The sequence below is a fragment of the Abramis brama genome, assembly GCF_963993115.1.
Source record: "Abramis brama genome assembly, chromosome: 18".
In the NCBI taxonomy this organism is placed as follows: Eukaryota; Metazoa; Chordata; class Actinopteri; order Cypriniformes; family Leuciscidae; genus Abramis; species Abramis brama.
The window spans coordinates 8,817,143-8,831,784 of record NC_139980.1 but is presented as its reverse complement, the minus strand read 5'-3'; the positions used below and the strand labels follow the sequence as shown (position 1 = coordinate 8,831,784).

Here is a 14,642-nt window from a genome sequence, read left to right as displayed (position 1 = left end):
AGTCATCCACGTAGTCTGTTCATTGATTGCTTCAGGTCTATGCAAGTGCTCACTTGAGTTGTTTTGGGTTAGATGTAGAAGTCTGTCTGTCAGTTGCTGCTTCTCAGGACCAAAACGACTCAACTGCCTCTGAATTTCCTGTAAAAAAAAACACATTTATATAGGCTACTATTCAAAAGTTTGAGGTCAGTAAGACTTTTTAATGTTTCTGAAAGAAGTATCTTATGCTGTTGTGAAAAGTTAAAATTGCTTTCTATTTGAATATATTTAAAAATGTAATTTATTCCTGTGATGGAAAAGCTGAATTTTCACCAGCCATTAGTCTTCAGTGTCACATGATCCTTCAGAAATCATTCTAATATGCTTATTTGCTGCTCAAAAAACATTTATTATTATTATTATCAAAACAATTGTGCTGCTTTTTCAGCATTCAAAAGAACAGCATTTCTTTGAAATAGTAATCTTTTTTTACCATTTTAAATGCCTTTACTGTCACTTTTGATCAATATAATGCAAACTTCCTGAATAAAAGTATTAATTTCTTTCAAAAAAATATATATATTGTGAACAACAAGAGAACTGGACTTCCTTGCAATGCATGTACAGTATGACCTAAAAATAACGAATGCTATGCTCTTCATGCAACAAAAACACAACAAACCTCAAACTGCAACTTTAAGGAGTTGATATCCATAATACGGCTTTCTCTCTTCTGATTGATCAGGTCTAGCTCGGCCGTCTGGACCTGCCTCTTACTCTTGGCGTCCCGGAGCCGATCGGAGATCTGCTTATGCTTGTTACCCTAGGAGAAGAAAAGACTGAAATGTTTTTAATCTATAATATAATATAACCAACAATCCCACAGAGAAGAGACTGGATGGAGAACAGGCATATGGAATAAGAAAAAATAGAAAGAAGAAACAGCAATCTGACCACTGCCTCCAGCTCCATCTCCAGACTTCTCTTCCTGTCCTTAAGTCTCTGTATGTCGCTCTGCTCTTTTTCTCTCTGTGTCTGAAGCTCCACTCGTTTACTCTTCTCCCATTCCATTCGCCTCTGTCGCTCTGCTTCCTGAGAGAGCAATAAGAGAAGGAGACTATTTGAATATTCTACATAATTACACTCCCATTCCCTTTCCAAGGATGTGAATTGGGACACCACTCCACTGGTACAGTGTATATTAGGGTTAACTTATCACTTAATAAAATATATCTAATGCAAATTATTTAACACAACATTTGCTTGTGTAATGAAATCCAGCATTAGAGAAGCATTAAACTTTGCCATGAAATAGTGCATACAAGTAGAGTAATTCATAAATCATAACTGCAAGCTTTAAGATTTGTAATAATAATTTAATATCTTCATTTTTTATTTTAATGATTTAATAACTGACAGTCCAAATTTATAAACAATTTCTTTATAAAACATGTATGCATGTGGAAAACAACGTAAGGCTTTTCAGTAATATTCTAGTGGTCGTTCAACCTCTGTCTGCCCTTGTGTGCTCCACTTGCCTCATGTCGCTCTAATTCTTTCAGTCTTTCTTCTTCTCTCTGTCGTTCTAGCTCTCTCTGTCTCTCTATCCTCCTCTCCTCCTCCCTCTGTCTCCTCAGCTCCATCTCCCGGGTCTCTCTCTCCTTCCGTTCTCTCTCTTCCCTCTCCTTCTGCTGCCTCCTCTCCTCCTCTCGCCTCTCCTCTTCTCTTCTCCTCTCCTCCTCTCTCTTTTGTTCCTCCAGCAGAGCCAAACGTCTTTTTTCCAGCTCTGCATTTCCTCTCTGGAAATTCTCTCTCAGTTTATCCTCCAATGACACTGAGAGAGAGAGACAAAAAGGTGAGGTAAGAAGTGTCTAATTCAACACAATACAAATATTTTAATATATATGCATATATTAAAAAAAAGACTATATCATGAGGTAAATATAAAGCAGCATTTTATCTCAACACAAGCTCAGAAGAGACTTTGTTCAGCTGAATCAGCTCTATTTAGAAGGATCATTTACAATACTGTGTAGAAATAAGGACAGTGTGTGTTTGTAATGGGAGCATGTATTTGCTTACTTGTGTATATATATATATATATATATATATATATATATATATATATATATATATATATATATTAGCACACACTACGATTCAAAGGTTTGGGGTCAGTAAGAATTCTTTTATTTTTTAAGCAATGAATACTTTTTTTCAGCAAGTATGCATTAAAGCGATGTCAAAAGGATATTTTAATGGATTAATGGATTTAATGGATTTTAATAGATTTCTATTTCAAATCAATGCTGTTCGTATGAACTTATATTCATTAAAGTAAAAATACATCACGGTTTCCACAAAAATATTAAGCCGCACAACTGTTTTCAACATTAAAAATAAGAAATGTTTCTTAACCACAAAATTAGAATATGTAGAATGATTATAGAAATATAGAAATGATTTTCTATGACACCGAGTAATGATGCTGAAAATTTAGCTTCACCATCACAGGAATTCAATACTTTTTTAAATATTTTTATCTATTTAATCTTTTAACTTCTAAATTGTATTTAATCATATAATATTTCACAATATTACTGTTTTTACTGTATTTTTATTAAATAAATGCAGCCTTTGTGCACGCAAGAGGTGTGTAAAGTTGTACTTTTTTTTTAAATAAAAATTGAATTATGCATAAAACTGAAAAGGTTTAGAAGCGAAAATTCAACTAAATGTTGTATTGTCCTACCTGTAGTAAAACTATAAATTAAAAGCTTAGAACTTATTATTAACTTTGCAATGTGAGCACCATGAACTAGATAAATACATTAACATGATACTAAATGCACGAAGTTTAAAATGCAACACAATTTTTTTAATCTTTAATTACAGCAATTCTGTGTATATATACTGTATATAGGCAATATATTGAACATCCATAATCTGTTGATCACTATTATGTACAGTATATGTAGATGCAAATACCAAAGCTCTTGCTTTTCTGAGGATTTTCTGGCTCAATCAGCTCTGTGTTAATCAGAGGAACAGGTCCGTTCAGCAGATCACATGACTTCGCTGTTCTGAAAAACAAACACACACACTCACGCAATTAAACATGGTCTCGTTCATAACTTTGTCATTTCAGCGTGGGCGGGTCTGTGTGTGTCTTACCTCAGTGAAGGTGGCACGAGGTCAAGAGGTAGAGTCAGTGGTAAAGGCCGCCCAGTCTTGGCCATTTCAACCAGGTGCATTGCTAGAATAAACTCTTCTGCTCTCAACTGCCCATCACGATCTACATCAGCAAGAGTCCTGCAGATAGAGATATATACTGTACATATAGCCATGCACAAGCACACACATTTGTGTTTAACCTGGAAGCATTTTAGATAATAAATAGATTAATTATAACTTCTAATTATCCAACTGGCACCTAAACAGCAGACGTAACACTGTGGAAGTAGGTGTTTAACACACCGCTTAGAGCAATACAATGTGATCCAGAGTTTAATGTGTGCAAGAGATTAATGCAGGGGTCTTCAACAAGTATCTGGCATTTTTATTTTATTTTATCTCATACAATAAAAAAAAAGGAAAAAAAAGAATATGCATTAAACAAAAATACAATAAGTTATCTTTCACCATAACTGAAGTTAAAAATAAAATGTATGGAAAATGTTTAATTTTCCCACTCACATTAAAATGTATTAAGTTAAATCAAAGTGTAATGAACAAGCATACAGCTCTATACATCAATAATGATCATATAAAATAAAGCCTATTTTTAGGCTTAGATTTTTTTGCACTTGGATATAGTGTTTTATATTATATTTTTTATATTATATCAACATTATTGTAATAAATGCATCCTAATCAAACATGTCTTTATTTATCTATTATTTTATATATTTATATTATTCTTTTTTATCAAAATCAGCATACATGAAACGAATTGTGTTGCAAAAAAAAGTCATGCAAAAAGGGGGGAGGAAGTGCATGCAAATTATGTCTACAAAGCAATGTTCTTCTTGAAATTTATATTGTGAGTGCAATATTGTGTGAACTCACCATATGGTGGCAAGCTGTGTTTGCGTGAGGTTTGATGCTGTGAGGGCATTTCTGACCTGGGGACCTTCAAACAGAGTTAACGCATAACACACATGCAGAGATGCTTACACACTATCATATGCAAACACTGCCATTCCCTCAGCTTCCTGATATCTACAACACACACTCACCTGACAGGTATCCGCTCATCAGCTTGTCCAGGCTGTTGAACTGCTGCCGGTATTTCAGACGGGACGACTGAGGCACCGCCCAATCAGATGCGCTCATTTTGGGGGAGTTACTCGCAAGGGAGGTGGTGGAGGAAGAGTTAGAACTGTGGGAAATTAGAAAAAAAAGTGATAAATTTATCCAAATATATTTTCTCTAGTAAATAAAATTACTTATTAATACTCTAAATATTACTGTGTATTGCACTTAATTAATACATGTATGACATCCTTGAATGTGCAAACTAATGTTAAATATAGATCATACTGATTATCCAAATCATGCATGTGTTCAGATAATTCCTGACAGTTTTTATTTGTACAGCACTCTTTAATTCAGAAATTGCATTTGCATGCAGAATTATTTTCAAATGAGCTCCATTTAGCAGCTGCTCATTAACACTAATATAATCCTTTCATGAACCATGATAAAGAAGACAACAAGTCTCCGGCTCGCTGCAAGATCAGCTTTTCCTCCAGTGCTGTGAGATTCTGCTGTGACATCATACTTTTAATAATTGATATGTCTGAGCAATGCTGAATCCTTGTTAGGGCCGTAATTACCACTACCGGGACCATTAAAAATCTTAATTAAAACTCATAATTATGAGCAATTATTCCAGTATTCCAACTCACTGCTGTCAGTTTATGGATTTTTAAATATTCTGAAATAACACTAATAGGATTCAGTTGCCTTCTGCAGTTCGGCATTGGCTGGAATGATAAAAAAAAAAAAACAGGATGAGAGGGGGAGAGAGTGTAAGATATAACTAAAATAACATGTAGAGTCAGGTTATGTGAGTCAAATTATGATTCTGACGATTCTCTACATATATTTTCACTAAAACATTTAATATTTTATTTGATATTTTATTTATGAACAATTTCTATTAATATTTCTTAGTAATGGCACCAGTGAATTGTTGAATCAAGTTTTGAAATGATTCATTGAAACTTTACGCCTAAAAAAAAGTGCAGATGAAACAAACAAAAAAAGAGCTTTTTGGCAGCAAACACTTAATATGGGTTTGGTTCATACAGGGATAAAAAAGTACCCCATGTGTAAAATGAAATACTCTGCTGTATCTTTAATGCTGTGGGCCTAATTTTCTGCCAGAGGTCCTGGACATCTTGTTTAGATACATGGCATCATGGATCAAAAATCAAAACCTGACAACCTCTGCTAGAAATCTTATAACGGGCCATGTTTGGATCTTTCAACAGGACAGGGATCCAAAAACAAACATCAAAATCAAAACAAAAATGGGTCACTGAGCACGAAACCAAGCATCTGCAATGGCCATCCCAGTCCCTGACCTGAACCCTATAGAAAATGAGTGGGCTGAACTGAAGAGAAGAAGCGCCAACATGGATTGGACTGGGAATCTGAAGGATCTGGAGAGATTCTGTATGGAGGAATGGTCTCTGATCTCTTGTCAGGTGTTCTCCAAACTCATCAGGCATTAAAGGAGAAGACTCAGAGCTGTTATCTTGGAAAAAGGAGGTTGCAAAAAGTTTCATAATGTTTTCAGCACTTTCAATTCTTTTACTTCAATAAAAGGTTAGATTTTTGCATTTTTTTTTAAAATAAAATATCAAAAGGATAAACAATGCAGATTTATTTTTTACAGCCATCATTGGTCATATTTACCAAGGGGGCAAATCATTCTGACCAGCACTGTACATGATATTGCTTAATTTTATATCACCAGGATAATCATCCCAAATTGTGTATATTCATATTGCCCAGCCTTAGACCCAAATTCATTTTTAAAAAGGCACTGAGCAGGTATTAGTGGGTTTATTACATGCTTCTGTACCACCACGTGGAGGTTGGATGACTCTCGGAGGAACTCTAACAAGATCCAATTAAGATACAAGGAGACAGCTGTGCTATTCAAGGACTCTGTCAGCAAACACACTCTTATTTACCGCAAACTTCTAGTACTGGTGAAACAAGCCCAGTTCTAAGAAAAGTCTTTTTTTAGCTCTGACTGAAACAAACACACTGTTGCATGCAAAAGATATTACGCCCGATTCCAATACAAACATGGGCGTTGAATTTTGGGGTTCGCACCTGCTAGAGCCAAGGTCCAAGAGCGAGTGAGATTTACTCAAACCACTGGTGGCTGGGAATGCTGAAAAGGTAAAAGAATAACAATTTCTTTAAAGCACATTCAAACTTTGAAAGTTGTAGATTATGCAGTTAATCAATGCATCAATATTTCATAGTAACGGCATAATACTCATCTGTGCAAAATGCTGCATGTGAATGAATTCAGGATACCTGGTGCTGGTGTGAGGAGAGTTGCATTGCCGTTAGGTAAAGCTGGCACACTGAAAGAGTTGGGCATCTGAGGCAGAGGTCCTGACATCAGATTGGGCACAGGGACCAAAGGGGTCAGGACAGGGCCTGGGGGGATGGGCATTCGGATGGGCATCACTGACATGGCAGAGAGATTTGGCATGGAACCCATACCTAAAATAAAACAGACAGATTATCTGAGATCATTTCTAGAAGATTTATTGGTACCATATCCTTTGCAGATACTGCATACAGAGTATATAACGGACTATATTGTGTAACGGTCCAGGCTTATTTCCACTAGTTCTACATTTCTTTTACTTTTGCCGTCATCTAATGCTCACTTCAAGTTATCTTTAAAAACACTAATAATTTAATTACACTGTCAAATGTAATATGTTGAAAATCTCATGTTGAATATCCATTTGTCATATTGTACGTTCATCTCTAACATGTAAAATGACTGATTTTAGATTTTAGCGTTTTATGTTTAATTTATTTAGACATAATAGTAATTTTATTTCAGTGTTATTTTAGTATTATTTACATACGATTATAGTATTTATTAATATTTTGAATTAGCTTTTATTTTAATATTTTCAGTTTTCATTTTAGTTTAAGTTTTAGTCATTTTGTTATGTGTTTTAGATTTTTTTTTAGATTTCTACAAAGCTTTCGTTTATTTTATTTCAGTTTCAGTTTTAGTAATTTTAGTACTTCAACCTATTTCAATTAGTTGCCAAGGCAAGCATTTGTAATTTTTTGTAAATTATTTTTTTTTACTTTTATTTATTTCAGTTACCAAAAACACTTTTAATAGTTTTAGTTAACAATAACAATAACAACACTGTTTTATTTAGAGTGTTAATATTAACCATTTACACATTTCTGAGATTATATATGAAAAATATTAATATATGTCTTAATTTCAGCATAATCTTGGTCACAACCTGTAAAAGACTCAACAAACTTAACAACAAAGCAAACAAACCTCACCCGACGTTACATAACCAGCTATCAACTCATACCAAAGCGTGATGATGACGTCATAACAGGGGTAGGCGTCTGCTTCATGATGATTGGCAGGTTGGATGGGAGGGGCTGACCCTGCAGCTGCAGTTTAATTAGTTTCATTGCAATGGAGAACTCCAATCTGTCCATCTTCCCATCCTTTCCTATATCCGCCAGTGCCCTGAAAGAAAGGAAGCAGCCATTCTCATCAAAAGTGGCTTACAGAGCACTAATTGCTATTACAATCCCAACGGAGAAACTCAGTTGGCGCGTAATGACAGAGCAGCATTATTTTGGGCTCAGATTTCTGTTGTGCTAACATATTTATTTATGAACAAGAGCGTTTTAAAACAAGCAAATGCTATAAACTCAAATCAAACTTTCTGTATCCTGCATCAGTAAATCTACATCCTGTTTGTGGATGGGCGACAGTGTTTACACCAGTAGACTAACCACAGACAGGAAGAGGTTGCTTTTGGGAACTTCCACCCTCCGGAGAGGTATGTGGCTACAAATCACATTGTCCCACACAAATTCATTTCACAACACTATTATGATAAATCCAGCCCTGCCATAGAAAAGACAACCAGACACATATACATGTGCAGTTTATTTGTATGCACATAGATTATACAGTGGAGTCAAAAGTCTTCAAATGTAACATACCTTTATTGGGAGAGAAACGGGAAGGGCAAGACTGAAGAACCGGATAACGCATGTATGTACATTAAGGGTGTGTGTACGTGCGTGTACTCTTACCAGATGTCTGCCAGGACTGCTGTGGGAAGACCAGACTGCAGGAAGAACTTCCGTGCTTGATCTCCTAAAATGAAATAAAACATAAAATGATGTGCATTGTATAAGAGCAGAATATACGTACCATTCAAAATATTTGTTTTTGTTTTGAAAGTCTTACATATGCTCAGCAAAGCTGCATTTATTTGATCGAAACTACAGTAAAAACAGTAATATTGTGAAATATTACAAATTAAAAGAACTGTTTACTATTTGAATATATTTTAAATGTGATCCTGTGACGGAAAACATCATTACTCCAGTCTTCAGTGTTACATGATCTGTATCATATGCTGATCTGGTGCTCAAGCACTTCTTATTAGTATACGAGTTGAAAACAGTGGTGTTGCTTAATATTTTTGCAGAAATGTTTTTTTCAGGAATCTGTGATGAATAGAAAGTTTAATAGTGCAGTACTTATTTGAAATAGATTTTTTTTTTTTTGCAAAATTATAAATGGCTCTACTGTCACATTTCATTCATTTAATGTGTCCATGCTAAATTAAAGTACAAATTTCTTTAAAAAAAGAAAAAAAATCTTCCTGACACCAAACGTTTCAGTAGTGTATGTATGTGTGTGGTCTTACCTGACAAATAGCCCAGAGTGGGAGCCAGAGAGTCAAACTGTTTGTCATGTTTTCCCCTTTCTTCTGGAGTTATAGCCCAAATAGTAAAACCACCTGTGAAAACGAGAGGGACAGAGAGAGAGAAAGAGATTTTATATAATTATGTTCTGTCTTCACAAATCTCTTCCTAGATCAGCTGTTGTTTTTCTACTTTCTGGGTCTTGAAGTTCCTGCCAGTTCTCTGCGAGATGTTGTCTGTTGCTTTGACAAGGGCTGTTGGCTTGTGTGATCCAGGCATTAGAGAAGTCTGTCTGGCTGCAGGGAAGGGAGTTGAGGGAGGCTGCATATTTTGCACATTTTAATGGAATGACAGCCCCATTAATAATTATTAAGTATTGTTATTGTAAACCATGATGTATTTCAGAGGCAGCAGGTGAAGATCCATCTAAAATACCAGTGCCCAATAACAACCTGCCTGCCACTTAACATGCTCAAAGTGGGTCAATCTCAACACAGCTTTCACACAGAGTGCTGAAGACGAGCCTTTTATCACCTGCTGGTGTTTTTGGCACTGCTCTTAATAGGTCCAGACAGCACTTGGTTTGAAAAACACAGCTAAAGAGCAGCTCTGACCACATTGTTTGCTTCAAACAGATTTCAAAAACATTGTTTTCATACCTATGCACGTCATACACACTTATATAAACAAAAAAGTGCATACTAACTATGTCACAATAATTGCTAATTAAATATCTTTCTATATTAATGAATGGATTGGGAGGGACAAATGTTAACACACCCACTTACAGTATTTATTCTTTCTTTCTCAGTCTCTCTTTCTCTCTGGGGGAGGACAAACAGTTCTTTCAGCTCAAGTTTCCTGCATTGTCAGCAGCGCTGAGATTCAGAAAAAGGCCATCATGATTAATTAAGTGCAGGTCTGTGAAATCATGTGATGTCTTTCTTTATGGAAATTTAGCCCATTCACCAAAAGATAAAAAAGATTTGACCATTTGAGATAAGCAGCCTTTTCATCAGGAAAATAGAACAACTTTTTATGACAAAAAAGAAGCAATTAGTCCAACCTTGAACAAAGTAGGTGCACTCAGAAATTTAAATTAAAAAAAGATACATTTCTAAAGAGGTTAACAGTTCTTTCATATGTTTGAAATCACGTTCACTCGCATGACTCCATTCATATCAGTAGTCTAATAAAAGCCGTTTTGTTTCATTTTTACATGAAGCGGGTCACCGTGTGACAATGTGTTGATGGTGCACCTTTAAATAAACGTTTTCTGAACAGCTTCAAAAATGATTTTACATTGTGAAACAGATATATTGTAGGCTGATTGTCTAAAACAATTTGCAATAGCAAAGCAACAGCTTTCCTTCTCCGCAATGTCATCCTATTGTGAAGCACAGGCAGTTACAAGGACATTGAGGATGGTTAATTTTAAGTCATTGAGTCTAAAAGCAGAACCAGGGACATATTTACATATGGGGGGAATTGTTGGGACACAGCTCATGAGGCAGGGACTGTCCAGAGTAAAAAAATAAAATAAAAATATGTCTGAAATAACCTGGCTATAATAGTTTACATCAACATAAAGAATTTGTCAATACTTATTACTAAAACAACTTTTACTTATATTTAAAGACAATCAGGTCTCCTAACATTGAGACGTGGCAACGGAGTGTGTCAGTGTGGGAATCAGGGAGTCTGTGTGATGGTGTATTCAGGTGCTCCTTTGGGAGATTTTAATCTCTCCAGGTGACACAGTGAAACATGTAATCAAGCTTTATTACTTATTCAGGCCCATCCAGCTATTAAAGTAGGTGAAAGTGTTTCAGATGTTTCAGGAAAGTATCAGGTTTGCTTTTGAGCTTATTTAGCATTAGCACTTATACAGAAACAACTATGCAAATTTTAGATACCAACTGACACGTATTTAATTTACAGAAGCATAGAAAATGTCCTTGCATCCAAAAACACCAAACATTATAAACAAACAATAGCTGTTTCTCTACAGTGCACTACACTTCCAAGTTAATTACACTGTGAAGAGGCAACTCTTTCCCAAAAGCGCTAATGGGATTAGCCACTACACACACAAATAAATGAATGAGTAATGAGACAAAATAAGCACCCCAGCACATACACACACAGAACTTATTCCTAAAAATACCCAAAATGTCCCTCACTGTGCTGACATTAGCATTTATTTGAGATGATTTAGCTATTTAGCATCATATACACCAACCATTACACAAATATGACTGATCTCAGAAACCAACTACTAGTGTTCAAACCTGCAGCCTCAGCTTCCCCACTGTTACCACCACCTTGATGCGGCATTTAACAAATAGACCTGAAAATCCCTCCTGGGATTTTCTTAAAGTGAGAAATTGTAGCTTAAATGGAAATGCTTCAATTTTGCGAAGGCTTGCTTTAAAGTCACATTACAAAACACACCCAGGATATTAAACATACTTTACTCACTTTGCTTGCTCTCTTTCTCTAGCTTATCTTAAGATAAATATTTCATTAAACCATCAGCGAGAGCTGACTTGAACCACAGCAAACTGGTTCTTCAGATTTCATTCACAAACAAGTATGATGGTACTACCAGGTTTTTGGACATTTACATTTCCTGTACGCAATTTTGTTTGATGATTTTTTAAAAAGATGTGATGGAGGCAGATTTAAATCACAGAATTAACCGAAATACATTAGGTAATACAATTTTTAAAGTGTTTTTATGAGCAAGTGTAGCAAATATTCAAAAACCTGTCAAAATCCTACACGGAGTTTAGCAAATATTAGCATATCCCTATTTAAATAGGGAAGCAGCCATTAGTAACTTTCAACTGGGTGTGTTCTATACAAACACTGTGCTGAATCTAAAAAAAAAATCTGTTTTCAGAAGAACATTTTGATCACTAAGACTGTTCACTCTTAGAATATTCTACAACACCAAAACCTCTGATATTTTTCTCATAGTGCAGTTCTGCTAATGTATGCTGTAGTGATTCAGCACACAAGCCAAATGCGTCTGGATTATTCTTTATAACCTCTTCATCCTTTTAAAGGGATTGTTCAGCTAAAATTGAAAATGCTGTTATCATTTATTCACCCTCATGTTATTCCAAACCCGTATAACATTATTTTGCAGAACACAAAAGAAGATATTTAGAAGACTGTCTGAGCTGCTCGCTTCAAAATAATACAACTGGATGTGGACCAGCAGTCAAGCTCCAATAAAAAGACAAAATGCATGATAAACAGCAAAAGTGGTCCATATGACTATATTCCAAGAGGAGGCAATATGATAGCTTTGTATGAGGAACAGGTTGAAATTTAAGTTATTTAATGTCAAGCCTTAGCAGTCATCATGGTCACCATTCACTTTAATTGTATGGAAATGAGCAGCTTAGGCATTCTGCTAAACATCTCCTTTTGTGATCCTCAGAAGAAAGTCAAATGGGTTTTAAAATACACAAGGGTTAATGGATTTGAAGAAATGTCATGCCCTTGACACAAAAGAGCTGTGTTCTTACCATTCATGACTGCAGGTGGGATGTGAGGGATCCTCTACTCGACCGGCTGGCTAATACTCATCTGGAGAAACAGAGAGAGAGAGAGAGTGTGAGGAGGATTTTACATGTAGAAGAGCAACAGAGGACACACTCTGATGGGAAAAGACAGAGGTGATGCAAGAGAGAGAGACTTTGAACAAGTGAAAATAATTAAATGGGAAGAAGGAAACAAGTAGAGACTAATGAGAATGGAAAAGAGGGCTTTTAAAGATTGGACAAAGGGAGATGCATCTCTTCTCAGCTGCTTTTGAATATTTCGTCCATTGCTTCTATCCATTTTCCTCTTACACTCAACCATGTTGTTTGCCATAACACACGTGCATACAACAATCCCCTGTGCACCATCACGCACTCACACACAAACAGGATATTGATTGTGCCAATGCAAAGCGATTGAGCGATTGTTCGCTTCTGTCTTCTCTCTAAAGCTCTTTCTGGGAAACTAGCCCTGCATCTCACAACTGAATCCTATTGGTGCTCCATGGGCAGATTGAACAAACACAAACTCCCAAAACAACTGAGGATCTCTGAGCCCATTTAAACACTTGCTGGAATAATCTAGAAGTCCAGTAAGGGTGAGAGTTACGGTGCCCATGGCTACATTCACACAGCAGCGGATTGTCAGTCCTGTTCAGAATGTTAAATATGGTACCGTTTCTACACAATCTGGTTACAGAGTGATTTATAACCAAAATTAGCTGGTATGGGCTGTATAGATTAGAACAGCAATCTGTGTGTTTTGTGGATTATTTTTTGTTAATCATTCACTAATGTTAGGGCTTTCAAAGTCTTCTGGAAAGAGGCAAAAATAGGTGTGTTGTGCATCAGAGAGTGAGACGGATTATATAGGGATACAAAAAATATGAATAAATCCTGAACTGGAACATTTTAAGAGATCTGAAAGGATAAAAGGTGCAGGAGTGTGTGAAAATGCCAAACAATTTAGATTTAGTAATTGATCCTACTGACACAATACAATGTCTTGATATTAACAATATACAATAAATACCATTAAAAAGTGTGGGGTTGGTAAGATTTTTGGAATGTTTTTGAATGTTTTCTATTTTAATAGCCTATATTTTAAATGTATTCTCGTGATATCAAAGCTGAATTTTCAGCAGCCATTACTCCAGTTTCACACTATACATTCTTTTCAGGATACTTGATTAACAGAAAGGTCAAAAGAACAGTATTTATTTTAATTAAAGAAATCTTATGTAACATGACATAACATCAAACAAAATCATACTTACCCCAAACAGCCAGTAACAGTCAATGCCAAACACTGACTGCATGAATGTAGCTTATATCATTTCATGACCTATATTGCATGTATTACATTAAATCTTTTTATTTTGCCTAAGCTGAACTGTAAACCTGCTGAACGTGGATAGACATAAATTCTTCCTAGTTAAACTGTCACCAGTGTGAGAAAGTTTCATGTGTACAAACACTAAAATAAGATGAGATGTATTTTAGTCAGGGACTTCACAGGCTAATATTTGTTTACAATAGAGCAGAGGGAAGCCAAGCCCACTGTGAAATCGCGATAAATGTGAGAATATTGTTCGTCAAGGTGAAATCAGCATGACTAAGTTGAGTTTGTGGCAAAACTTTTTACAGGGTTTGCATTATACTGTTCTGTCTTTTACTGCATATGATAATTCCTACTCAGAAAGTTGACGTGATTGGTTACAAGCACTGATTTGTAAAATGACATGCATAATGCAGTTTGTGGCGTAAGAAACACCGGCGATTTCAAACCGCGTTTTAATGAGAAAATACTCAGAAATGGTACTGACTTATGAATTTATACATGGTTTGTCTTAAAGCACATTAAAAACACCACATAAACATATAAACAACATTAAAAACTTGATTTTCACCACAGGGAATCTCCAAATAAATTACCAATTACTCGATTACCAAAATAATCGCTACACTGTAAAAAATCCAACTTACGTTTTGTATGTCAAATTCAGTTTTTAAAGTTTATTCAACTATTTAACATGAAAAAAGTTGAGAAAAGTTGAGATAACTCAAACACGTAAGTTGAGAAAACTCAAAAATGTCCTGCAGCTGGTTGCCTTAAACTTTTAAGTTTTCTCAACTTTT

The 14,642-nt window shown here is 35.5% G+C and overlaps 1 protein-coding gene across 3 annotated transcripts in view; it reads right to left on the bottom strand.

Moving 5' to 3' along the window:
- The window catches only part of itsn2a (intersectin 2a), a 42,635-nt gene that overhangs the window by 15,428 nt on the left and 12,565 nt on the right, over positions 1-14,642 (bottom strand). For 2 of the 3 annotated variants that reach the window (XM_084090585.1, XM_084090587.1), the window contains exons 2-15: positions 12,489-12,549; positions 8,952-9,044; positions 8,329-8,392; positions 7,587-7,750; positions 6,541-6,732; positions 6,331-6,391; positions 4,218-4,360; positions 4,048-4,111; positions 3,154-3,291; positions 2,968-3,062; positions 1,514-1,813; positions 934-1,067; positions 662-802; positions 54-138 (exon numbers count right to left, since the gene is read on the bottom strand). In XM_084090585.1, the coding sequence (XP_083946711.1) occupies positions 54-138; positions 662-802; positions 934-1,067; positions 1,514-1,813; positions 2,968-3,062; positions 3,154-3,291; positions 4,048-4,111; positions 4,218-4,360; positions 6,331-6,391; positions 6,541-6,732; positions 7,587-7,750; positions 8,329-8,392; positions 8,952-9,044; positions 12,489-12,495 (1,681 nt within the window). In that variant the 5' untranslated portion in view covers positions 12,496-12,549. Of the gene's footprint in view, positions 1-53; positions 139-661; positions 803-933; positions 1,072-1,513; positions 1,814-2,967; positions 3,063-3,153; positions 3,292-4,047; positions 4,112-4,217; positions 4,361-6,330; positions 6,392-6,540; positions 6,733-7,586; positions 7,751-8,328; positions 8,393-8,951; positions 9,045-12,488; positions 12,550-14,642 lie in introns of all 3 variants that reach the window. The other variant, XM_084090586.1, reaches the window with a different exon arrangement.